This window comes from Lithobates pipiens, unplaced genomic scaffold (genome assembly GCF_037356315.1).
Source record: "Lithobates pipiens isolate NorthernLeopardFrog02 unplaced genomic scaffold, aLitPip1_a1.2 Scaffold_18, whole genome shotgun sequence".
Taxonomy (NCBI): domain Eukaryota; kingdom Metazoa; phylum Chordata; class Amphibia; order Anura; family Ranidae; genus Lithobates; species Lithobates pipiens.
The window spans coordinates 50390244-50416801 of NW_027507758.1; the positions used below are offsets into that span (position 1 = coordinate 50390244).

At 42.6% G+C, this 26558-nt stretch overlaps 1 protein-coding gene across 2 annotated transcripts in view; it reads left to right on the plus strand.

The window, feature by feature from the left end:
- THADA (THADA armadillo repeat containing) overlaps positions 1–26558 on the plus strand; it is a 930763-nt gene that overhangs the window by 31751 nt on the left and 872454 nt on the right. For both annotated transcript variants that reach the window (XM_077485673.1, XM_077485674.1), the window contains exons 8-15: positions 1177–1367; positions 4129–4223; positions 6083–6300; positions 9622–10313; positions 12441–12595; positions 17926–18081; positions 21481–21603; positions 25399–25522. In XM_077485673.1, the coding sequence (XP_077341799.1) occupies positions 1177–1367; positions 4129–4223; positions 6083–6300; positions 9622–10313; positions 12441–12595; positions 17926–18081; positions 21481–21603; positions 25399–25522 (1754 nt within the window). The remainder of the gene's footprint in view (positions 1–1176; positions 1368–4128; positions 4224–6082; positions 6301–9621; positions 10314–12440; positions 12596–17925; positions 18082–21480; positions 21604–25398; positions 25523–26558) is intronic.

Consider the following 26558-nt stretch of genomic DNA (forward strand, 5'->3'; position numbering starts at 1 on the left):
TGTGACCAAGAACCCGTTGGTCACTCTGGCAGAGCTCCAGCATTTGTGGAGAGAGGAGAACCTTCCAGGAGAACAACCATCTCTGCGCACTCCACCAATCAGGCCTGCATGGTAGAGTGGCCAGACGGAAGCCACTCTTCAGTTAAAGGAACATGACAGCCCACCTGGAGTTTGCCAAAAGGCACCTGAAGGACTCTCAGACCATGAGAAACAAAATTCTCTGGTCTGATGAAACAAAGCTTGAACTCTTTAGCCTGAATGGTGAGCTTCATGTCTAGAGGACCTCAGACTGAGGTGAAGGTTCATTTCCAACAGGACAATGACCGTAAGCACTTAAGTGGCCCAGCCAGAGCCCAGACTTGAACCTGATTGAACATCTCTGGAGAAATCTGAAATTGACTGTGCACCGACGCTCCCCATCCAACCTGATGGAGCTTGAGAAGTCCCACAAAGAAGAATGGGAGAAACTGGCCAAAAAATAGGTGTGCCAATCTTGTAGCATCATACTCAAAAAGACTTGAGGCTATAATTTGTGCCAAAGGTGCTTCAACAAAGTATTAAGCAAAGGCTGTGAATACTTATGTACATGGGATGTTTTTTTGTTTTTTATTTTTAATACATTTGCAAAGATTTCAAACTTTTTTCACATTGTCATTATGTTGTATATTGTTTGTAGAAGTTTGAGGAAAATATTGAATTTTAATCCATTTTGGAATAAGGCTTTAACATAACAAGCTAGTTAGTTAGCTCACTAAAGCTTTAGGGCAAAAAAAAAAACATTTTTATTTTAGAAAATATGTTTAACGGAGCAGAGCATGCTCCTTTGTTTCTGAGAATTTGCATGGATCTAGTAGAGAAATTTTAGCACAGAGCAGTGATTCCTTATTGGTTCTGACTGGTCACGTGTTAATAAGGTATACGTTTTGACAATGGCATGTAATGCACAGGGGAAGAGACGAATATATAACTGTCATTTCTACAACCTGATTTTATGACGGTAACAATACAAATGGCATTCTAGTGTTTATTCTGCTGGTCCCATAATTACTCACACCTGAAAATCCATAACACAATATTGTAATTTTTTTAAAATCTTATCAAACTTGTTTCTATTTGAAGTCCCTGCAATATGCAAAGATCTCAAAAGTTCCATCTCTCGCATCTATCTCATCTCAGGAAGGTGCTGGGTGATGGGCTTGCTCAGACGCATCTCATGCATGATCTGTTAACAGCTATCAAGCTGGCTATGGTTCTACTACAGAGGTCCCCAGAGCCTGTCCAGGAGCCTCCAGCATTGGACTCTAAGCCTCTGTTATGGAAAGAGATGTGTGACCTGCTATGCTGCTTCACTAACATATTGCTGGATGGTAAGTCTGCATTAACTTTGTACTTGACCTGTCTACTCGTCTACTCCATCTTTTGTTGACTTCTTGGGTTATTAAAAGATGAATGTGTCATGTCCTGTAGGTTATAGGTTCCCAGGTCATCGCTGTATTGGCTATCTTACCTACATGGTGTTTTCTAATTTAACCACTTACTGTCCACCTCATAGCAGATTTACTGCTACAGGGTGGCTCTCCTGTGTGTGTATATATACAGTATCTCCCAAAAGTGAGTACAGCCCTCACATTTTTGTTAATATTTTATTATATTTTTCCATGTGAACGGTGAAGAAATTACACTTTGCTACAATGTAAAGTAGTTAGTGTACAGTTTGTATAACGGTGCAAATTTGCTGTCCCCTCAAAATTACTCAATACACAGCCTTTAATGTCTTAACCGCTGGCAACAAAAGTGAGTACAAATGTCCAAATTGGGCCCAATTAGCCCCCCAGTGTCATGTGACTCGTTAGGGTTACAAGGTCTCAGTTGTGAATGGGGAGCAGGTGTGTTAAATTTGGTGTTATCACTCTCTCATACTGGTCACTGGAAGTTCAACATGGCAAAGAATTGTTGCTCTACATAATGATGGCCAAGACCATACAGCAGTTTAACAGGACAGGTTCCGCTCAGAACAGGCCTTGCCATTATTGACCAAAGAAGTTGAGTGCACGTGCTCAGCATCATATCCAGAGGTTGTCTTTAGGATATAGACGTATGAGTGTCAGCCTGTCAGTGCTCAGACCATATGCCGCACACTGCATCAAATTTGGTCTGCATGGCTGTCGTCCCAGATGGAAGCCTCTTCTAAAGATGACGCACAAGAAAGCCTGCAAACAGTCTGCTGAAGACAAGCAGACTGAGGACATGGATGAGTGGAACCAGGTCCTGTGGTCTGATGAAACCAACATAAAAGTATTTGGTTACATAGTTAGTAAGGTTGAATAAAGACACCAGTTCATCCAGTTCAACCTGAGTGAGTGTCTACAATTGTCCCTATCCCTGTACATTGCACACTCACATTGGTCCCTACCCTCAAAGAGCCCACAATCCAAGGTCCTTATTCATATACTAGGGCCAATTTTGGACAGAAGCCAATTAACCTACCTGCATGTCTTTGGAGTGTGGGAGGGAACCAGAGTACCCGGAGGAAACCCACGTAGGCACAGGGAGAACATGCAAACTCCAGGCAGGTAGTGTCGTGGTTGGGATTTGAACCAGCGACTCTTTTTACTGCTAGGTGAGAGTTCTAACCACTACACCACTGTGCCGCCCAGTGGTTCAGATGGTGTCAAGTGTGTGTGGCGGCAACCAGGGGAGGAGTACAAAGACAAGTGTGTCTTGCCTACAGTCAAGCATGGGAGTGGCAGTGTCATGGGTGGGGGCTGCATGAGTGCTGCCTGCACTGGGGAGCTACAGTTCATTGAGGGAACCATGAATGCCAACATGTACTGTGACATATTGAAGCAGAGCATGATTCCCACCCTTCGTAGACTGGTCCGCAGGGCACTATTCCAACATAACGACCCCAAGCACGCCTTCAAGACAACCACTGCCTTGCTAAAGAGGCTGAGGGTAAAGGTGATGGACTGACCAAGTATGTCTCCAATTGAGCATCTGTGAGGCATCCTCAAACAGAAGGTGGAGAATCGCGAGGTCTCTAACATGCACTAGCTCTGTGATGTCATCATGGAGGAGTGGAAGAGGACTCCAGTGGCAACCTGTGAAGCTCTGGTGAACTCCATGCCCAAGAGGGTTACGGCAGTGCTGGAAAATAATGGTGGCAAAATATTGACAGTTTGGGCCTAATTTGGACATTTTCACTTAGGGGTGTACTCACTTTTGTTGCCAGTGGTTTAGACATTATTGGCTGTGTATTGAGTTATTTTGAGGAGACAGCAAATTTACACTGTTATACAAGCTGTACACTCACTACTTTACATTGTAGCAAAGTGTCATTTCTTCAGTGTTGTCACATGAAAAGATGTCATCAAATATTTACAAAAATGTGAGAGGTGTACTCACTTTTGTGAAATACTGTATAGGATTCTGCACTTCCGCCTAGGGAGCACGCACCAATGGAGGCCTGCTTCTGCTGTGACTAATCACAGCTGTAGCCGATCTGCAGGTGCCGGGCACTGGATGTCTGCCAGCACTACCTGATCATGTATAAAATACACAAAACGGAGTTGTTCCTATTTTAATTGCTAGAATAAAGTTCTTCTCTTCCCCTAGTAAAAGCAGCACATACAGTACACTAAAACACTCGCAGACATTTAACCCTTTGATCGCCCTAGATGTTTAACCCCTTCCCAGCCAGTGTTATTAGTACAGTTGTGATGTATATTTTTAGCACTGATCACTGTATTCGTGTCACTGGTACCCAAAAAGTGTAATTTGGTGTCCGATTTTCCGCTGCAATATTGCAGTCTCGCTATAAGTTGCTGATCACCACCATTACTAGTATAAAAAAAAAAAAATCCCATAAATATATACAATAGTTAGTAGATGCTATAACGTTTCCGTAAACCAATCAATATACCCTTCAGTGGCAGCTGGTGCTCAAAACTAAAAAAAATTTCTAGCGCACAATTTCTAATTATTGAATAAAGCCTGTAATATTAATACTACAATCAGATGCCCCCCCCCCCCCCCCCCTTTTCTCTTTTTTTTTTTCAGTGAATAATGGCAGCTTAGTATAGTATTGTGTACATGTATGGATTATTTATGAAGCATTCTCTATTTCAGATGACATTTTGCAAAATGTTCAGAGCACTTCAGGGATGGCCGTCATCCTTTACCTAAAGACCATGGTTCGGAACAGCGAAAAACTTGCCAAAGTTGTAAGTATTGGCATTAAAGTACAACTTCACTTTAATGTATCTGACCTTTACAACTCCCCCTGCCCCTCGGTGTAACCCACAGAGGATAACACCTTCTGCCCCACTATAGAGATGATATAGTGTGGTTCTGCCTCGGTTTGCACATACTCTGCTGGTCAGGTTTTCTACTTTTGTCAGTGGTTCCTATGGCTGGTCCTTACCCAGGGAGAACACAACCATCCATTGGAGTATGAGATATGCCTGTTTAGCTATATGTAATAGCAATTTAGCAATTCAGACTGAGCATATGATAAAGCAGATGTTACATCAATACAATTTATCAGTATGAAAAAAAAAACTGATATATAGATCATTAAAGCTCAACTTTTCCTGTAAAAGGAAACCTTGCCTCCTTAAAGGCTTGGTCTAGGTTTTGGACCTTGTTTCTTGTTTTTACCCATGTTTAGAGTGTAACTTGAAGTATGGTCACATACAGAATTCCACAAACCTCCCATCCCTAACCTGAATCATGGAGTGCTTCTTCTGGATGAAAATAATTTATTTTCATTCAACGGAGCCATGCACAGCCCACTAGCCATTTACTGGGATCACCACCAGTCCCATCTGCCACTACAGCACAGAGGACTGTGCACAGCTTCAATAGTGATCCATCTCTTCCTTCACCCCTTGTAGACTGTCTGCACTTTTCCAGCCCAGGTGTCTACCTCCATACGGAACTGAGGCTGGGATAAACATTGATAAAGCCCGTGCATTGCACCTGTTGTGCACTAATTGTGGGTGCAATGCTCTGCAGGCTTCAGTGCACAAAGTGGTCAATGTCATAAAATCATTCATGCAGTATTTACTACTAAATGGTGGACTTGGCCTTTAAGTCTCCATATTGTTAATACTGCCCATTACGTTAATTAAAGGGCTAGTAGGGAAGCCCAGAAAGAATAAGGTGGTGGTGAAACTCTCTAAAGTTATTTGTGAATTGCCCATCTTTAATGCAGGCATTGTATTCCAAAAGTACAGCTGTAGCATTAGGGTTCCCCCATGAAATCAAACAAATCGTTCACAATTTCATCGGGCGCAATAAATAGAACAGTGTTTCTCAACTCCAGTCCTCAAGGCACCCCAACAGGTCATGTTTTCAAGCTCTCAATTATTTTGCACAGGTGATTTGATCAGTTTCACTGCCTTAGTAATCACCACTGCTGTTTCATCTGAGGGAAATCCTGAAAACATGACCTATTGGGGCGCCTTGAGGCATGGAGGTGAGAAACACCGAAATAGAACACACAAAAGGAACAAACTATGTAGAAAATGCTGCTTGGATAGTTTAAAGTTTCACCATTTCCTATTATTATCCTATTTATTCTCATTTTATCATTTTGTATTAACACCTGCAATGGAAAAAGTTGCAAGTTGGGAGTCTGTCTGTCAATTTTAGGAAACTAGCAGGCCTACAGGAAATGCCCCACTGACATCTGTAAAAGAAAGTTGTTTATTTTTTCGTTTCAATGGGTTTTATTGCATACAATATAAAAAAATACAAAAAAAACACAAAGTTAAACAGCCCAATAACTTTCGGACCTATGGGTGGCTTTCCATTTGTTGGTCAGGTAGTTGGGTCACTGAAGATATAAAATCCGAGCAATATATATATATATATATATATATATATATATATATATATATATATATATATATATATATATATATATATATATATATATATATATATATATATATATATATATATATATATATATATATATTTTTTTTTTAAATGTCTCTAAGGCCTTTATGATCAGCACCCTTTTTCTCCCCACTAATAAGCCTGTTGATGGTAGTTTGACATCGGGAATATTTTGTAGGTGAATGACCTGGTCCTGCTGTCTGTGGATTCGTCTGATGCTCCGGATTGGTTTATCTGCTGCTGTGGTTCACTGTGTAAGGATCTTCCAGACACGGTGCTGCTCTTCTTGTGCCAGGGGGCCCTGGCTATGCTGGACTGGAGAAATGGTGGTTTAGGCCCAGGAGGGGAAACGCTGCTTCTCAACCTGCTTAGAGTTCTGCTGTCTCTCAGTTCACGGTAGGTGGAGGTCCTTTTCTAATGAGGTTATTTAAGTCTATAGAGACTATGAGAGATCATACTATACAGGACATTGCAATTTGTATGTCATTGATGTTTATTATTTTGTAACTAGTAGGTGCTAGCTCTTGAGCATTTTCATCAAGCGCTTTAAGTTTAGTTTTCTGAGCTCGGTCCTTTACAGGCTGATAGGATTGTCAGTTGTATCCTCTAAAGCAGCAGTCGCCAACCTTTCAGACCTCATGGATCACTAAACTTAAAATTTTTAATCCCCCGGACCACTAACATTAATTTTACATGCCTTTTACATGCCTTGTACACACAATGCTCTGGCTCTCTGCACCCCCCCCCTCCCCCACTCTGCATCACACTGCTGGCTGGCTTACACAGACTGATTGTTAGGTCTCACCTTCTTATCCAGCCATGTGCTCAAGCTCCATGCTCCCTCCCACACTCTGCGATCAGCACTGACATTGCAAGTCTCCTCCTCCTTCACCTCCCACTCTGTGCACTACTCCCGGCACCTACCTCTGAGTTCACAGGAGCCATAACTACAAAGGAGGTATTGGGTATCAATGCGCACTGACAGTATTGACTGTCAGCGTGCATTGAGAACAACACTAGAAACAACACTGGTGGTATACGTACACTACATAGTTGCTTTGCGGCAGAACCCCTGGAGACCAACAACATTTTCTTTTGGACCACTGGTTGGTGACTGCTACTGTAAATCCCCCTTTCTGAGCTTTGGCTGTACTGCTCTTGTGGATCACATTGTACTCCTGTGACCTATTTTAACCGGTTGCCGACTGCCGCACACAGATGTACGTTGGCAGAATTGCCCAGGCAGGCAAATGGGCATACCTGTACGTCCCTTTGAATTTGCTGCCTATCGGGTGTCTGCCGTTCCCTGGGAACTCGATGCAGACGGCCTGCAATTGTGGTGAGGAGAGGCAGATTGGGCATTTCCCTGTTCTGCCTAGCAGCATGACAGAGATCCACTGCTCCTGGTCATTGGGAGCAGTGATCTCTGTCATGTTGTAGTGAGCCCACCCCCCCTACAGTTAGAACACCTCCCTAGGACATACTTAAACCCTTGATCACCCCCTAGTGTTTAAGCCCTTTCATGCCAGTGTCATTTATACAGTAATAAGTGGCTATTTGTAGCTCCGATCGCTGTATAAATGACAATGGTCCCAAAATAGTGTCAAAAGTGTCCGATGTGTCTGCCATAATGTCCCAATAGAAATCGCCTTTCGTTGTCATTACTAGTAAAAGAAAAAAAAATAATTTTTTTTTAATAAAAATGCCATAAATCTATCCCCTATTTTGTAGTCGCTATAACTTTTGGGCAAACCAATCAAACACTTATTGCGATTTTTTTTTTTTTTTAACAAAAATATGTAGAAGAATACATATCGACCTAAACTAAGAAATAATTTTTTTTTATATATTTTTGGGGGGATATTTATTATTGCAAAAAGTAAAAAATATTGCTTTTTTTTCCCTCCAAATTTACTCCCTTTTATGTTTTATAGCGCAAAAAATAAAAACCGCAGAGGTGATCAAATACCAATACCAAATACCAAAAGAAAGCTCTATTTGTGGGGAAAGAAGAATGTCAGTTTTGTTTGGGTGCTCTTCTGCTCGTTGGCCAATGACACAGAGCTGGTCCAGGCTGGGGAAAGATTGCGACCATATGGATCAGGATCTTCCCAGAACCCTGCACTGGCACCTGTTGCAGCCTCTCAGCGAGCCACTGAGAGCCTGGACCAGCCTCTCCTGCCCCCTCCACACCCCAGTGCTCCACTGAGTGCGGGGGGTGCAAAGCAGACAGTGGTGACTGACAGTCACCAGCTCTCTGCTCACAGAGCTCTGACAAACAGTGCTGATCGCTTGGTTCTCAGTCTCAGAGTAAGTCCTAGGTAAGTATGGTTCTTAAAAAAAAAACAAAAAAAAAACAAAACAAAAGTTTTGACTTTATAATCACTTTAACCACTTCCCGCCCGGTCAATAGCATATTGACATCCGGGAAGTGGTTCTGTTATCCTGACTGGGCGTCATATGATGTCCAGCAGGATAACATGCCTCTGTGCGAGCCTGGGGGGCTCACAGCATGGCAATCGCGAGTGCAGCGTGTCAGTCTGACACACCACATCTCCTATCATGATAGGAAGCTTCTGTTAGAGGCTTCTTACCACGTGATCAGCTCTGACCAATCACAGCTGATCATTGCGTGAAAAAGGAAGTGCCGGTAAACGGCATTCCTCGGTTTGCGCTGACAGGGAGAGCCGATCGGTGGCTCTCCCTGTCGGGGAGGGGAGGGGGGGGGGGGTCTGTGTCAGTAACACATCAGTACCTCATCATCAGTGCCACCTGTCAGTGCCAATCAGAGGTGATCAAATACCACCAAAAGAAAGCTCTTTTTGTGGAAAGAAAATGATAAAAATTTAGTTTGGGTGCAGTTTTGCATGACAGCGCAATTGTCATTCAAAGTGCGACAGCACTGAAAGCTGAAAATGTATCCTGGGCAGGAAGGGGGGAAAGTGCTCGGTATTGAAGTGGTTAAATACCAACATGTGATTTCACTAGTTATTGGCCTGTTTACATACCACTAATTCATCAATGTTACTGATTGGTATGACTGTACAACTTATAAAAATGAAGCCAGAGACTGTCTCCAATGCTGCACATAATACCTAAAGCAGAGCTTCAGCCTTTGTTTATAAGCATTGCTTATCCTATTGGCCTTTGTATATATCTATTATTTGGATTTTTAGAGCTTTTTTTTTTTTTTTTTTCTGTAAAAATACCTTTTTGTAGTTAAGTTTTCACCCTTGTCCCGGTTGCGGCTGCCTAGGCTAATAACATATACATAATATTTTGAAGACTCCTGGGATATCACATGTAATCGATCCCAGGAGCCTTTGGGCATCCTAAGCAATGTGCGCTGCGCATGTGCGAGGCTGGGAGATGTGCTGGGTAGCCAGCTGCACAAAATTGTGAAATTCACTGGTGCTGGCTTCAGCTGCCCACAGCTAGAATGGCCTCCGCCAGGATTTCTGCATGGGAGAGTAAGTATTATATGGCCACGGATGAGAATATGCAAAGTAGATGCAGCAATTGATGAGAAGCATAAGGATGTGTTACATTTTTGGCTGAAGGATATCTGCAATTTAATCTAATTTATTTATGTCTGCATATTATTGTATGTTCTGATATTCAACTTTAGGACGTTTTAAATAAATCTAGAAGTCTTTTAGCTTATTTTGGCACTGGTCAGTTGTTTCACTTTGAAGTTTTGATCTTTTATATATTTAGCCTGAGGGAGTCCAGCGCGGCCTTGTATCTGTCTAGAATCTTAGCCCTGTGGACAATCTCAGCCCTGGACTCTCTGCATTCCTGCTCCAAGGATCTGCAAGACTGTCTGAATGGAAACTCAAGTACCATGTGCAGCCTTCTAGAATATGTGTACATACACTGGGAACATCCCTTGGATGCCGTCCGACATCAAAGCAAGCAGATCTTCAGGAACATTCTCCAAATCCACCATACAGCTGTGATTGTGACGTCCAACAGAGACGTAGACCCTTTTCTTTGTCAGCTTACTCATAAATTACTGAGTCTGGAGTGGCACTCGAAGGGGAAATATGCCTCTCTGGCCTGTCTGGTGGAATGTGTTGGAACAGAGCAGATCTTGTCTGTAGATCATATGATCCCAGAACAGATCCTGGATGTCATGTGGGACCAATCCTTTGCTCCGTATGCTGCTAACCTCTTGGAAGCCATGTTTGTGAACCACAAAATGCAACTTCTGGCCAGTATAGAAAGCAGTTGGATGGAGCGTTGGCGGAGCGTCTGGGTCTCCCCTCTTCTCAGACGCCTCTGTGAAGAACATGTTACGCAGACTACGTACATCATTGATTATTATTTGCCTAAGTTGCTCAAATGTAACCCTGAGAGTTTAACCTACATGATAGACCATCTACAGTCCTCTGCAGCCATCAGCGTTGGTAAGTTGTATTCTGTGAGTCTGTGTCCATAATAAACCATCTATATGCCCAATGTCTGATGTGAATAAACTAATCAGGACAGATATATAGATCAACAGGTTCACTTTAAATCACGCTCGTATACTTTATTTCGCTGCCCTGACACCATCCAGCCACTAGGAGTGAAAGGAAAGCCCTCTCTTGGCTATGTGCTGCTGGAGTTTAAGTTTTCATAGGTCTATGGACTACCATGTGACAACTCTGAAATGTTTACCTCTATCAAATGGAGAGCGTCCCATTCTCTCCCCATACTCCCTTCTGTGCTGCAGCATCGAAGTGATGCTGCAGCTGTCCTATGTCAGCTCAGAGACCAAGAACTGATTGATCACATGACCACTGATTACTCGGTTCTCTGCCCGCTCCAAGTGGAGGACCATGCTTGTCCGTCACTGTTCTGCCTCCAGCAGGATATTCATAAAGTTGTTCTGCCTGCAATATCAGATTTGACCACAAGATGGAGCTGTGGTAAATTGACAGTTTTGCAAAAACTAGAAACTGTTCAGCTTTAATAAAGTTCTTATTATCCTTCAGTCTAAGAAAATAAAATAGGTGCATCCTGGGAGTTCAGACTCCATCTTAGGGACTAGAGAGAAGGAATCGGCTATCGGAGCACTTGTTGGATTGGAGCTTGCATCTCTACATCTGCTAATGGCCGTATCGCTGGTATTTCATATACTGATTATATGTACTTCTATCAGTTTGTTCCTAATATTTTCGCCCATCCAATTTAGTTACTAAAGCTTCAAGATTACACTCAGTCTGGCTGCAGAATAGGAGGGTTTAGCTGCATGTTGAGTTATGCACAGGGAAATGTGTAGTGAGGACCGAATGGTCACGAATCTCCACTCCACTACTCCTCCAGTGCCCACTGGTGCACTGGGTTGAGGAGGGGGTGAGCACAGCTGGCTCCAGCTCTCAGCTGTGCACTGAGGGGCGGAGGCAGCTGTCAAGTTGGCACTTGGGTGGATCACTACAATATTGTCGGGATTCTTGCAGAGCTTGGCGCAGCTCTGCCTCATCAGCTGAAGAAGTAGGGCTAAAAAAAGCTTTTAAACCCTTTCACCTTTAAGAAAAACTCACCAGTGGCGCCTCCTATATTTCTTTTTTAGCTGTTGCACTTCAAGGGCTTTCTCATACCCAATGCATGTGTTAACTGTGTGCATTTGACATGCATTGTGAAGACCCCCATTCAGTTACCTTAAATGTTGGTTGGCATGCAGGTTTTTTTTTTTCAAGCTAACTCAGAGCAAAGTTTAGTTGTTAAAAGGCCTTACTGCAAACAATGCACTTAAGTTGAGGCATTTTGCTTGCACTGGAAAGTAAAACAACATGTATGAAAATGTACAGTACATTGTTTAGTTCTCTGTAATGCAAGCTTTTTGGCATAACAATACAAGTATATGCGATCCCTGGGGTCATCCGTTTGAAGGTAGCATCATTTTTATTCAGACGATTGAACTGTCTTTTGTTTTTGTTGTCATCTTACATTTAAGTGTTACTAAACCCAGGACCCTGCATTCACTATATCTGGTCTCCCACAGTACACAGAACATGGAAATTCAATTATTTATACTTTTTCTCATCAGCAGTATATAGCAGTCTTGTGACATCTATCAGTGTCTTGGTAAAGCTTGTAGGAGGAGTTTTCATTCTGCTCTGACTGTCTGATGAGGCTGCGGGACCCTTGACCCTCTATCTGGACAGTGCTGATTGGCCCTGTGCTGATCACATGCACCTGCTCCCAAGTAAAAAAAACAAAAAAAAAACTCTCCTAGCAATACACACCAAACTGAGCATGTGCAGAGTGACTCCAAAGGCTCTGTTCCATCAGGAGATGGATTGGGGACAGTGGAAGAAGGGGAGGATCATAAAAGATGGGATCAAACAGCCTTTTTACACAATGCAGAGAATTAACCCCTTAGATTCCACAGTGAGTATCACAAGCATTCTTTACTGTATATACAGACTGATTTTACTGTTATGGGTTTAGTAACACTTATATTGAGGTAAATATGTGGCTCATTTTGCCCATAAAATACTGAGCAGTTATTATGAAAAAGGTTATTGACACTTGTTTGATACCCGTAGGATCTGGCAGTAACAGAGGGGCTCTGGGAGCTCTTATGGCGTGTCTGAGGACAGCCCGGGCACATGGACATCTTCGCTTTACAGAAAACTACGCCTGGAATGGTCGGGTCTCCACTGGTTTGATAAAACAAGGCCTTGTCCATAGGCATGATCAGGTGAGAAACCCTGAATAGTTTTATTCATTTTGCTTGCTAGGAGTGGAATTTTATGACGGTATTATTAAAATGACAGTTTGCCTATAAAATAAGATTCACCTTTTAGGCCTCTTGCACACAGGAACAAAAAAAAGTAACAATTTTTACTGATTGGAAATGGGATGCATTGTTGTCTATGGAAGCATGCACACAGAGTAAAGATCAGGAATACAGCCATGAGTACAAAGCAGTAAAACAAAAATAGACAATTTTACATTTGAATGCAGTAATTTTCTTGCCTACGCGTGTTTCCTCATCTAATGTTTAAGTGATTATAAATGAGGATATTACAACACTGGCAATGAAGAGGAATTTTACTCGTCTATACACTTATGCACCTTTTACTCACTATTACTCGGGTCTTTGCACACGGTCTTACACAGTGACTTTCTGTCAACAAGTTCCTGAGTAAACATCAGTAAATTATTAGTTCACACATATGCGATGCCAGACATCGCATGTGATTTGCACCGCATTGCTGTGCACATCACATGGGATGTCTGTGCGATGCAAATTCAGCCATACGGTTTGTATGGCTAAAATCGTATCGCACCGCATTCGCAACAAAATGGTGCAGGACCCTTTTTTGGTCCGCAATGGAATCGAAACGCATGGGTGTGAACACCCATGCGATCCGATTACACAGTTCGCACTGTGTTCTGAACACCAATTTGGGGATGTCATTAACTTTCTTTTGACCTTGTTTGCAGAGAGCAGTGTGAACTGCCTGCTCATTAGATGCAATGTGGGAACCCGCATAGGAGAATCGTACTGGTTCCCAGCATCGCATATGTGCGATCCCAAGCCTAAATGTGGATTCCCAAGTGTTACAAAATAGCAGATTTATTTTTATTATTTTTAATGAGGATAAATTTTTTATTTATTTATTTTTTTTTTTAAAGCTGATCTCCATTTTTAGCCACTTCATTACCTGCCACTATTACCCCCTTCCTGCTCAGGCCAATATTCAGCTTTCAGTGTTGTCACACTTTAAATGACAATTGCAAGGTTATGCAACACTGTACCCAAATTAAATTTTTATCATTTTTTTTTGAGACAGATAGTTTTCTTTTGGTGGTATTTTATCACCACGTATTTTTCTTCTACATGATGTGCACTGATGAGGCTGTTGAGCACTGATGGGTCGGCACTGATACAGTATGGGCACTGATAGGTGGCACTGGTGGGAATTGATGAGCTACACTAATAGGTTTCACTTGTGGCCACTGATTAGCACTGATGGGGCTGCACTAATAATCATGGCAAGGATGATCATTTTTAAAAAAAAGTACTGACAGCCTTGCCAGATATAGGCTGTCCTTTTCCTTACACAGACACAGCATGTGAGGAAAGCACTGTCAAAAACCAGCAAGTCTGTTTACATGTGATCAGCTGTGATTGGACACAGCTGATCACATGGTAAAGGGGCACTCTTTACCCCGATCCGCTGTGTCCAAAAGACATAGCAGTCACAGGGGGCATGCAGGAGGCCAGGTTCTGGGAAGATGTTCATTAATGCCCTCCCAGAACTGAATGACAGCTCTGTAGCCGTCTTTTGGCTATAGCTCGGTCGGGAACAAGTTTAAATATACTTTAAATAGTTTGTTTGGCCTGTATACATACAGTATACAGGGCTGTGTTTCGGAAGGTGTATGAGGTATGCTCCCTGGACAAAATTGAGTTTGGCTTGAGCGCTGCTCAGCCATTCACAGAAAGCTCTGTAAACTGAATAAATACACAGCTTTCTCTGAGGCTGAGACTAACGTCATCCTCTCTGCATCAGCCAATCAGACAAGCTTTATATTCATTCAGAAAATAAAAGCTGCCTGTGAGTGGCTGAGCAGCGCTCACCCTGACTCCATTTTGTACCAGGAATGGGATGGGAAGTCCCCATAACACAGCACTGTATCCTGTATGTAGCTGATGCTACGTACAATTTTATACAGCGCACACAGCTGCTGCAACTGTAAAATAGGTTGTTTGGCCCAACTTGATCCAAACTATTTAAACTTCACTAAAACTTGGGTATCAGCTTCAAGATAACATGGTTATGATGAATGAACCATGTGAATTAAGTGCCATCTGATCCGTCCTGAAAGCCCTGCAGAAAGAAGAGCAGAGATTTACACTCCTGGACCGCTACATCGGCTGCGCCGGCAGTGATAGCTCATCGCCCAAGGGGATAAATACAGCGAGGACTGGGAGGTTCATTGTTGGTTCACCTTAAAAAAAAAAAAAAAAAAAAAAAATTCTGAAAAGGTGATCTTTCACATTTAAAAGAGAATGATGGGTTTTATTTTTATTTTTTTTACGAATAATACTTGCCTAACTGGATGCAGCATTGGTCCCTTGCCGGCTCTAACACTGAGAACCGAGCTATCAAACTGTCACTCACCACTGTCTGCTCTGCCCCCTCCTCACACACTGGAGCCCTGAGCTGTAAAGGAGGCGGGAGCAGCCAACTCAGGCTCTCAGCGGCTCGCAAGCATGTGGATGTATTCTGACCATATGGTCGTGATCTTGCCTGGGCCGGCTCTGTCATCAGCCGACAGCAGGTTTAATCCCACCGTCTGCTAAGAATGGGTCACATGAGTGTAGAACCAACTGCTCTTCTCTGATCCATGGGAGAAGTACAGCCAAATGAGCTTTGGTTGTACTTCTTCTTTTAACCACTTCCCACTGGCCACACTCATATATGCAGCCTATCAGCGGGTGGTCTTTAAAGCCGAGCGGCTCTATGTGTAAGCCATTTACTGTGCTGTACAGGCATAACCCACTTTTAAGTACACAATGGGACCAGAGCATGCATGTCAAAAGAAATGTACTTAAAGAGGAAGTAAACCCTGATGGGTTTACTTCCTCTTTTTTTCCCTGCAAAGGTAAAGCATAATGGACTACTATGCATCGCATAGTAGCTCATTATGTGTCACTTACCTGACACAGGAGCCAGCGAAGTCGCCGCTGTCCCCTGTAGTCCGCCGCATCCATCTTGCTGGTGGCGTCTCGCAGCTCCGACGAATGACAGCGGCGAATCCGCGATGACGTCACTCCCGCGCATGCGCACGGGAGTCGCGTCTCGCAGCTCCGCCGCTGCCATTCGGCGAAGCCGCGATGACGTCACTCCCGCGCATGCGCACGGGAGTCGACAAATTAGGCAAATCCATTCTTGGACTTGGCGCATTTAGTGCGCCTGCGCGCCGCTGTCTACGGCGCATGCGCCGTAGACAGCGGTGCCCATTTTCGGGCAAGTATCTCCTAAACCATATAGGTTTAGGAGATATTGCTTGGACCTACAGGTAAGCCTTAATCTAGGCTTACCTGTAGGTCAAAGTGGTTTGAAAGGGTTTACTTCCTCTTTAAAGTGAAGCAATACCTTTTTTCACTTCTGGGGTATCAGGGATTTTAGGGGGGGGGGGGGGTCAGGGATTGTACTATCTGTGCACAGATTACTCAGCTGCAGCTTTAGCTTAAGAGACACTTTACATACACTCATGGGTATGTCCGTATTCCCAAGTGTACGTAAAGTGAGTGTACTTAAAGCGGGGTATGCCTGTATCTAAACTGTCAGAGAAATCTCCCAGTGCATACTTGTGATCGGACACTTTCGATCACATGTCCACTGTGACAGCCAATCACAGCGGTTGCATCATTGAAATGCCTGCCTCCTCGTAGTATTTGGATCCTCTTAAGGGGCCGGGAGGTGACTATGGGTTTAATAGGTTCATTCTGGCTACTACTCAACCGATTGAAGTCCATTCAACAAGCCAATATATTGTGCTTGAAAGAACTTCCTAGTTTGTTACAATCTATATTAATGACAGAGAGCCTCTTTTGGGGGGGGGGGAAACGAATACAAAGAAAAAAAAATCTAGTCTTTAGGTCCGTTAGTGTAACGGAAACTCCTGCCAGCTTTGGCAGTTGTCACCAAAGAATGATATGTATTGAAGGGAGAGATTATTCGTACAGAAGGCTGCAGTTCAATATTGTCCAGATGACACATTATCTGTTCTGGTCAGTAGACAGCGGCTTTTAGTCTTTCGAATGGAATGGAACCAGCTGGATAAAGATTCAAAGTGTTCATAGTTGCAGAACTGAGATCAAATGTGGGCGAAGTGAAAACACTGAGTGGGCAGTTTGCTTCCGTAACCTTTTTGCTCTGAATGTTTCCATACAAGTTGTGTTTGGCCAGGATTAGCACACTGATTCAATGCCCGCTTCTAGCAGAAGGCTGTTCTACCAGCAAAGATTAATGAGCACCTGTCATTAATACACCGTAAAGGCAGACATTTTTCTTAACAGAATCAATACTTGGCCTATTGATTCACTAGGAACTAGTAGAGCGTTGAGATTCAAGCTGAACTCCAGACAAACAGCAAAATACACAGATGAATAAGGGAGCGGCTTTGCCTTTTCAAAGGATTTGTATCGGGGCCTGAGATTTATATATACCAACCAGACAGGGGACAGCATCTTTGTTGGCACATGAGCACTGCAACACAACTGATTGGCTTAACCACTTGCTTACTGGGCACTTCCTGCCCAGGCCAATTTTGAGCTTTCAGCGCTGTCGCTCTTTGAACGACAATTGTGCGGTCATGCTAAAATGTAAAGCTTTCTTTCTGTGGTATTTTATCACTGCTGAGTTTTTTACTTTTTGCTGTAAAAACTAAGAGAGTCAGAAAATGTTGAAAAAAAAAAAAACACAATCCGTTTTTATAGTTTGTTTTAAAATTTTCCAGACAGGTAATTTTTCTCTTACTTTGAGGATGCACTGATGGGGCTGCACTGATAATACTGATAATAAAGCTGCACGATTCTGGCTAACATGAGAATGACAATGATTGATAGCGGTGGGAGCTAATGGCTCCTGCTGCTGCCTTATCCTATGAGAAGTGAGACTCCCTGGAGAGCCTGGATCGAGAGGGGGGCTAAGGTGATTATTGGGGGGGGGGGAGGAGGGCTGCTGCACACATAAGGTTTTTGGCCTTCGTGTATAGAATGCATGAAGGTAAAAAAATGTTGTGCCTTTAGAATCACTTTAATGTGCAGCCACACCCTGTTCCAGACTGAGCTCTCGAGTGCAATGTGCACGCGGTTGTGGCGCACTAATGCGGCTATCAAAAGGCAAATAGTTGCCTCTATATAAATCCTGTATAATACTAATTTCGTAAACTTGAAAACTGCTGGTGGTAGACTAATAATATAAAGTGGTGAAAATGATGTAGTGCTGCAAAGCATAAATTGCAATGAATAAAATGTCTGTATAGTAATGACGTGTTTTCCGCTTGCAGATCCGAATGGACGCCCTTGGTCTCCTCTGCGAGAGTCACTGGAGCACTGAAGTGGTCTCTGTGGATGAAATGAATCTGGTTCGCTTCTTTCTCCGGTATAACTTGAATTGCCAGTCTCCATCTGTGAGGCAGCAGATGTGCTACCTAATCAAGAAGGTAAATCTTGTTTGTGAGCCTACATTCTTGTCATTGAGACAGGGAACACACGGTAATGTTAAGAGACATGTTCTGGGAAGCGATAAAGAACTTGCCATTAATACCATTTTGAAAATGCTAGTTGTCTGCTGGCCATGCTAATCCTCTAGCTTGAGCGCTGTGTCACTAACGCAAAACAAGCTTGCATCAATTGAGAGTCAAATTGCAGTCTGTGAGGGAACCGTCTAGCACCCAGCTTGGGTGCCTCTGTCAAAATATGGCTTCCTTCTGTCTGGACACAGAGACCAGGTATTATAGCTGAATATTGCACCCAAGACTAGACAACACTAGCTTAGGTGCATACTGGAACTCTTTATTGAAAATTCACACAATTTATAGCACAGAAGATCAGGTAGAACCTGATCACATTACACTAACAATGCAAACTGTAAACAGGAATATAATTAACATAGCTAAGTAACAGTCAACATTAACATTGAGCTAATTAAACAACTAGCCACCAAGGTGACTCATTGCCTACAACTCTGCATACAAAGTACATCAATTATCAAAGGCAAAAATGCATAACCATCTCAGAATGGTTGGATAACAAGGTAGCGTTGACACAAGGCTAATCCCATCATTGGAGCCTCCAAGCGTTAGCCAAGTTACCAGACTGACAGAAACAATAGGTGACTTAATTGACAATGGGAATTCATACCTAGGAGACACACAATGGGAGAGACACAAACTTATGTAATCTGTCCTAGGCAAGTCCTCACAAGACAATGTTCAAGCAGTCTAATACAGTGGAATTAACTTATCTTTATAGATCTCTTCAGGGAGATTGTTGATACATATTTCTGTCCCAAGTGAAGAAGCATCTCCAATCCAGTCTGCTGGGCTGCCACCATATGTCCTCTGACCATTAACCTGTACAAGTGTTTAATATGTCACCTTTTCATCCACTCCAGAAGGGATGCTTTATTGTCCCCATTCAGAGAATTAATCCAAGCCTCGCTCTCCGCGTTAATCACATTGTTCTCCATCATTCTAGAATGATCTTCTTTCTCCATGGGCCATAATCAGTGGGTAGGAGGCTTGCCACTAGTCCTCTCCAATAGCCCCTGACCTTGTTGGGTCTGTCACACTGTCAGGCAATAAATCTGTATTTTTAGGAGCACATATATTTCTGTCAGAACAGGTTATAGGTTTGTGTCTTCAATCAAACTTTTTATTTTTTTATTTTTTTTAAACCTCAGTTTAGCTAAATTCAAAAACCTAAAATACAGCACAAGAGATATAACTTGGTTAATATGGTGTGTCCCTTGTACTGATTCTTCTTCTATTAGTAGAAATCCTCCTCTGTTTTACCTCCATATGCCCAGTGAATCCCTCAAATCTATATGTGGCTCTAGACTTGAGTTCTAACTCAGAACTTTGGCACCTCCATCTCCCAGCCATTGATTTTTGAAGTTTTCTTATTGGCAAGTGGGACAGTTTGGAGAAAGAGTTGGTTCCTGAGCAGGAGTTTGCCTAGATTAGAATGACTCGGTCAACACAAATCAGTTCAGTTAAATGCTAATGGGGCATAAGGGATGAGACACCACCAGGTTAAAATACTGGAGATAATCTAAATAAGGACATAAAAAGTCCAAACAAAAGTCACTATAGTATGCAGGTATGATAGTCCAATATTCTTATGGCTGCTCCACCAAAGGGATTGAAGTGGTATCTGTAAAATATACAAAAGGACAACAGGGGTTGGCAACTAAGTCTTGTATATAAAAAATACTCTGTTTATTAAAGACAATTAGCAACTCACTCGGTTGGAACAAAAACTCGCTCATCAATTAAACACCGCTGGAGCATTTTTCCACTGTGTCAAATCCTGCAGCCGCCCATTCTGTAGACTGGACGCTGACCGAGGAACCCAGAAGTTCCCAGAACCAGCCCTGGCGCGAGGGGGCAGATGTGGAAGTGACGTGACACTGGGAAGATCCTGCAGTGGAGGGGCTAGACTATACGTTTGAGTGTGTCCAAGCTCTTTTATCAAGCCATCAAGTTGCATATCCGTGTTTACGGTAATTGGTGAGCTCGTTTTTATTCTTACCAATGTAAGTTGCCAATTGACTTTTAATAAACAGTATTTTTTTTATATACCACACTTTGTTGGAGCCCCCTGTTGTCCTTTTGACACAAAACAATTACCTAAGATATCCAGTTTGTCCTGTAGACATCTATTAGTGCCTAACCAGTTCAGGACCTTGGGCAAATCCTATACATCCCAGTTTTTAAATGGTAAAAACAAGCTCACAGCTGCTCCTCCTTGGAGTCCAACTACACAATAGAAGCCGTCAGGATGGTGAGCCGCAGGACACTGCGGGGGAGGTTTACTAAGAACTAGAGCACTCGGCTTCTAACTTCCGCTTGTTCAATTAAGCTTTGACAATAAAAACTTGGAAGCTGATTGAATTCTATATAGAGCTGCACCAGATTTTGCACTCTCCAGTTTTGGCAAATCTCCACCTGAAGAATTTATTCCCTGCCGGAGTGTGAACCCTGAAGCACTCACTTCTGGTCACTTCCATGTTTACAGCCTGTCAAATTTATGCCTGCAAAGGGAGGTTAACCTGTTAACCTATGCTTGATTTGCTGGAGCAAATTGGATATCACTGCACACATCAGAGTGAGAGCGATAGCCCTAGGTCTCTCATTTATGGTAACTTTAAATTGATGAGCTGGAAAGATATTTAAAGTGCCATCATTGATAATTTTGAGTACTGTAATTTTTTGCCTTTGTGGAATCACACAATTTGAAGATATCGGTTTACTAAGGCTGGGTTCACACTAATGCATCGCATGTGATTCGCACCGCATTGCTGTGCACATCGCATGGGAATCAGATCGCATGGTTGTTCACACCCATGCGATCTGATTCCACAGGTTGCACTGCTTTCTGCTGTGTTCAACTTTTTATTGAAACGGTTTGCAGAGAGCAGTATGAACTGCCTGCGAGTCAGATGCGATGCCGCGCTGGTTCCCGCATCGCACCAGTGTGAATCAAGACTTAACGCAACCTCTTCTTTTATTTTACACAAGATATTGTGGGTTATTTTCTATGATTGTGGGCACTGCAATTAATTTTAGTGAAAATATAGATTTGATAAACAGTTATCCAAATGTCGCATGACCATAAAAAATTGCAACTACAACTATTTTTTATTCTACAGGGTTACTGCTCTCAGAAACTATTTAAGGTTTAGGGTAATTTTCTAACCAAAAATGCAGATTTTATTGTGTGTGAGCGAATAATGAAAAAATTGCTCCAGTAGCAAAAGGAGTAAGGGAATAATGAGCATATAATGATCATTCATTTTTATACTTTTTTTTTTTTTTTAATTTTTTTTTTTTGACTAGCTCTTTTGCCGTGTACAAGAAAGTTCACAGGTTCTATATAAACATCAGCAGAGTATGAACTTCAAAGGGCTCCAACAGGCAGAAAAAGAAGTGGATCCCAGCACAGCACTAGAGCACTATGCAGTAAGTTCTATTCCTAAATTCACAATGTGGTACACTGGAACTCACAGATACCAAGGAGTAAAAGAACATGGTCTGTATTAATTATAGCAAGCATTCAGCCTCTTCCATATTTATACCTGCAGCTTTAAAGCAGTAGGAAACCACAACATTTTTTTGCATGCTAGCACATTATGAAAGACTTGCCTGAAAACGAAGCCCTCCAGCAGCGCGCTGTCATAGTGGACAGAGCTTCCATCTTCACCTGGTCTTCCTTCCGGGTTCACAGGCTTCTGCTGTTTGACTGGCTGACCCATGATGATGTAACTCTGCACATGGAAGTCACGCCTGTGACATCACCGACCCTGGTAAAATAAACATCTCCTAAATGGTACCCTTTTAGGAGATATTTTCTGTAAAAAAGACACGCACACCTAGTGCATTAACAATGATGTTTTAATAGCTAGAAATCAATAAAAAGTGGGTACTCAAAGCACGAATCTGAATTTAGTTTTTTTTTGTAGTTTCCATTGGACCCCAGCTTTGGAAGGCAGCATCCACCCAGTCTTGGGAGACCTTTTGTCCATGTTACCCTTCACTTCAGAGGACCCCTTAGCGCTGGAAGTGACTGTATTTGAGATATTTACTTTACCTACAGGTATGCCTTATAGCAGTGGTCATCAATCCTGTCCTCAACCTTCCTCCGCACCACCGACTCTCACCACTGCCTGTCTGCAATCGTGACCGGGAAGACTACCCTGCAGTAGAACAATCTGAAAGCGAGGCTTAAATCGCTCGTGGAGCGCAGTGTGGAAGGGATGACCACTGTTTATAGGCTTACCTGTAGGTATAAATAAAAATAAAAAAAGCCCTTTCTACCAATTTAATTTCACTGAATGCTATAGACACCCCCATTACTGTTTTTTTTTTTTTGTTTTTTTTTGTTTTTTGTTTTGTTTTTTCTTTCTTGTTTCATTCGTTTTAGGGCCTGGTCACGCATAAACGTGCAATAAAATGTATGAAAATGCTTGCAAAAATGTATGTGCCTTGGTGTGCATTTTGTATGTGTAGCGTCTATGCACACTACAGGCGTTTTCAGGAGTTTAGTGGCAGGGGAGCTCAGAGGCAGAAAAATTTACTCTCCAAAGCCACGTTCCAAAGAGTAGTTTTTGAGGTCAAAAAAATGAAAATGCCTGAATGCTCTTAAACACTAAACACTTGTAAAAGCACATTTATAAGTGTTCAGCATTTTCCATGTACAGTGGTCAGAAACCACTGTATTTTTATGGGGAAAAAAAAAAAAAAGCATCAGCTGCAAATCCAGTGTGAAAGCCCGGTGCTTTCACACTGGGGCGCTGCTCTGGCAGGGCATCACAAAAAGTCCTGCAAGCAGCTTCTTTGCAGCAATGGAGCAGCACTACTATACCGCCGGCAAAGCGCCGCTGCATCAGCGCTTTGCGGGTGGATTTAACCCTTATTCGGCTGCTAACGGGGCTTAAAACCGTCCCGCTAGAGGCCGAATAGCACAGCTAAATGATGGTAAAGCGATGCTAAAAATAGCGTAGCGTTACCACCAACGCCCGGGCATTTTCATTGTGAAAGCACACTAAATGTAACCATATTGCTACACATAAAGGCGCCTCTCTTCTCTTTTATACTCGGTTGTGACATGACGCTACTCCTTATATCAAGACATCACTTGGAAATATATAAGAATAATCCAAAATAGTTGAAAATAATTAAAATGTAAAAATTATATAAAATGAGATAAATAATATAATTCTAATAATAAGTAAATGGAAATAAATAACGCTTTTGCAATGCATTGTGCTCATTTGGGAACGAAAATGAGCTGGGTGGAATATTTGGAAACAAAACAAAAAAAATTGTAAAAATGCTAAGGCTCAAAAATGCACATAAACGCTTGATATACATGCATTTTTTTACCTCTGTTTTTTTCTGCTAGCATTTTTGATGTCTTTAAGTTATCTAGTGTGCATGAGGCCTAAATGTAGCATTTTAATGCAATGCATCGCACTGCACACAGCACCAGAATTGTAGCGTGAATGGGACACAGAAAACATGGTGTGTCCTTGTGACCTTTCGTGCAGTGCAGTAAAGCGCTCTGCACTGCAGGCATGATTTTATGTGTGCTGCAGTGTGAATGGGCCATTGAATATGTGGTATTCGGATGCAGTAATGTATGATGCCTGAAAACTTTTTTAAAAGCTTGCATCGTTAAAAATATGTTAGCAAAGACATTGATCTCCAGTTGTGCTGTGATGATCTGAGTAGTTTAACTGTCTTATCTGTGCCTTTTTAGATTCCTGTGATATAGCATAGTGTGTACTGCCAGAACTGGCAGGTAGATGGCGCTATTCTTGTATATTAGATTGCATAGATGGCACTGAAGCAGTAACCATGAAATAATTGAGGGCATTGCTTGATCTGCTTTGTATAGTGTATTCCATAGTTCTTAGTTCCTGGTGCCTATCCTTGTTCAGATTGTTGGCCGTGACCACACATGACGTTATTCCATCTTGTATTTTATCATAAAGGATTACAGTTAGGATTTTAAACATCACGTTCACCCAAAAACTGGCATGCTGCTGAACTGAAGGAGTGACCAGCTTCATACATCATCTAAAGCTATATAAGAGGCTACATCTTCCCTCCAGTGTTGGCTCTTCCTCCTGCTGCAATCATTATGAAGCCAAAGATGAAAGTTTCACACTTCTCCTTAAAGCTGAATTTTACCCATGCTTGATAAAAAATAATGTCCTTTAGCAGGGAACATACATTAATAATTATGCCACCAAAATTAGTGTGTGCTGTAAATTTTCTCCAGCATTGTTCCCGTTTCTTCTTGCTGGAAGCTGCCAGTTGTCTAAATCCCAGCAAATAGGTGCCGTGCCCCCTTCTTCAGAGCTCTGGTGAAGGGGGTACCCCCCCCGAAACACGTTAGTCTTTTTACCATGCCATGTTTGGATAAACACCTTTACTAAGATGCTGCTAGCAGGACTTTTTTTTAGCGTCCTGCCAGTGCACCGGTCCAGTGTGAAAGCCCTCAGGGCTTTCACACTGGAGACACAGCAGCGGCTCTTTCAGAGCACTTTGCAGGCGCTATTTTTAGCGCTTTAGCACCTGCAAAGCGCCCCAGTGTGAAAGGGGTCTTAAGCAGAATTAATTTATCCTTTACAGCCAAGGAAGCTGCTTCTGTTTGATCCGCAGATCAGTGATTCCCAAGCGTGTATGTAAAGCTAGAAAATGGGCCTCTTCATCAGGAAACGGACCAATTTCAGTACATGTGTACCCCTGTCTGTTCAGCAGAAGCTGGTCTAACAACTGACTTGTATCAAGCGGTCATGCTGGAAAATCAGCATTCGATAAGCGCTTGCAGCCAATAGTTGCAGCACTGATCTGTGTATTAAGGGGGAGGGTGGAGTCCCCGCTGTTAGAATACATTAGCACAGTGGGGGGGGGGGGGGGGGGTGATCCCTTCACCAGCATTGGTTGTGTGAATGCGAGGATCTGTTTTTTTTTTTGTTTTTTTTTTGTTCAGCCTGCTGGTTGAACCAAAAAAAACATGTATACTCTACTCAAGTCAACCTTCTTATCACAGCCAGTGTCTATATTGGAGAAGCAAAGGGTACAGTTGGTAAGATGTTTGCATGTAATGTTGTGTATGAGTGTTGTCAGGTTCTGGTGTGGTATGCAATGTTTGGGAACGTGTTGGCCGTCTGCCTATCAGTATCTGTATGTTCTTTCCCACACTCCAGTGTACTAACAGAGGAAATTTGTGCCTATCTTGTTTTCTAGGAATTCATGTCATCTATAACAAGTTATCTTTTTGAGTCCCTTTTTCCTGGTTCATCACATCCTACGAGGTTTTCAGCCTTGACGATTTTAGGATCCATTGCAGAGATATTCCCTAATGTTCAAGGTGAGCAGTTGTCCCAAAATCCCCTCCCCGGAATTCTTTTCGGTATATATTGAATTTATGGGGATAGAAATATGAGAATTGGCATTGATGACTTGTTCTTAAAAGATGAAGGCTGTGCTGCTGTTACCATGATCCTGGTTTTCACTACCTAGTGAACAGCTGAGCTGGAAGTGCAATGAGCATTGATTCCAATAGATGCCAGCTTGTTCCATGACAGTCATATATCAGGTCGTGGTGCAAAAATCAAGATGTCAGCCCCCCCCCCAAAAAAAAAGTAAGCAGCAGCTCTTTTTTTTCTATCCTCAATTTTTTGTTAATTGCCATGCAAATTCTTTTATTGGACACTGTATAAAGATTTTACACTAACTGGCATCATTTTGGAAGATGACTTAAAGGGTATCTCTGGCTTTTTTTCCCTTTGTTCTTGTGATGAGAAAACGCTTTTAATCACCCCCCCCGTGATGTTATTACAAGGTTTGTAAAATTATTGCAGAGGCAGTAGCTTGCAGCTCTGTTGATGTAGCTATGCCCCCAGAACTACATCTCACAAAAGCTCTTTTTCTACACACACAGTGGGGTTGATTTACTAAAACTGGTAAAAATCTGGTAGCCAATCACCTTCTAATTTCAGCTTGTTCAATCAAGGCTAGGTTCACACTAGCTTCGCATGCGGCTCACAGCAGGGGTCCGGTGTGTCCTCCTTCACCATTTCAGGTCCAATTTCAGCCCGAGTTTTTGGCTGAATTTGGACCTGAAACGGACCAAAAGACGCACAGAGTTCCTGTGCAATTCGCACTGGAGCCGCTGTGGAAATGTCAGCCGGATCAATAGAGAGCCAGGCAAAATCTCCTACTTCCTGGAGTCGAGATCTGCCCACATGCCTGGACTAGCACCCGGCTCAACCTCTCAGCGAGCCCCTGAGAGCTTAATCCGGGTGCTCTGGCCCCCTCCACAGCCTAGTGCTCCAATGAGCGAGGAGGGGGCAGAGCAGAGAGCGGTGACTGACAGTCAGCCACTCTCTGCTCAGCGATCTGTG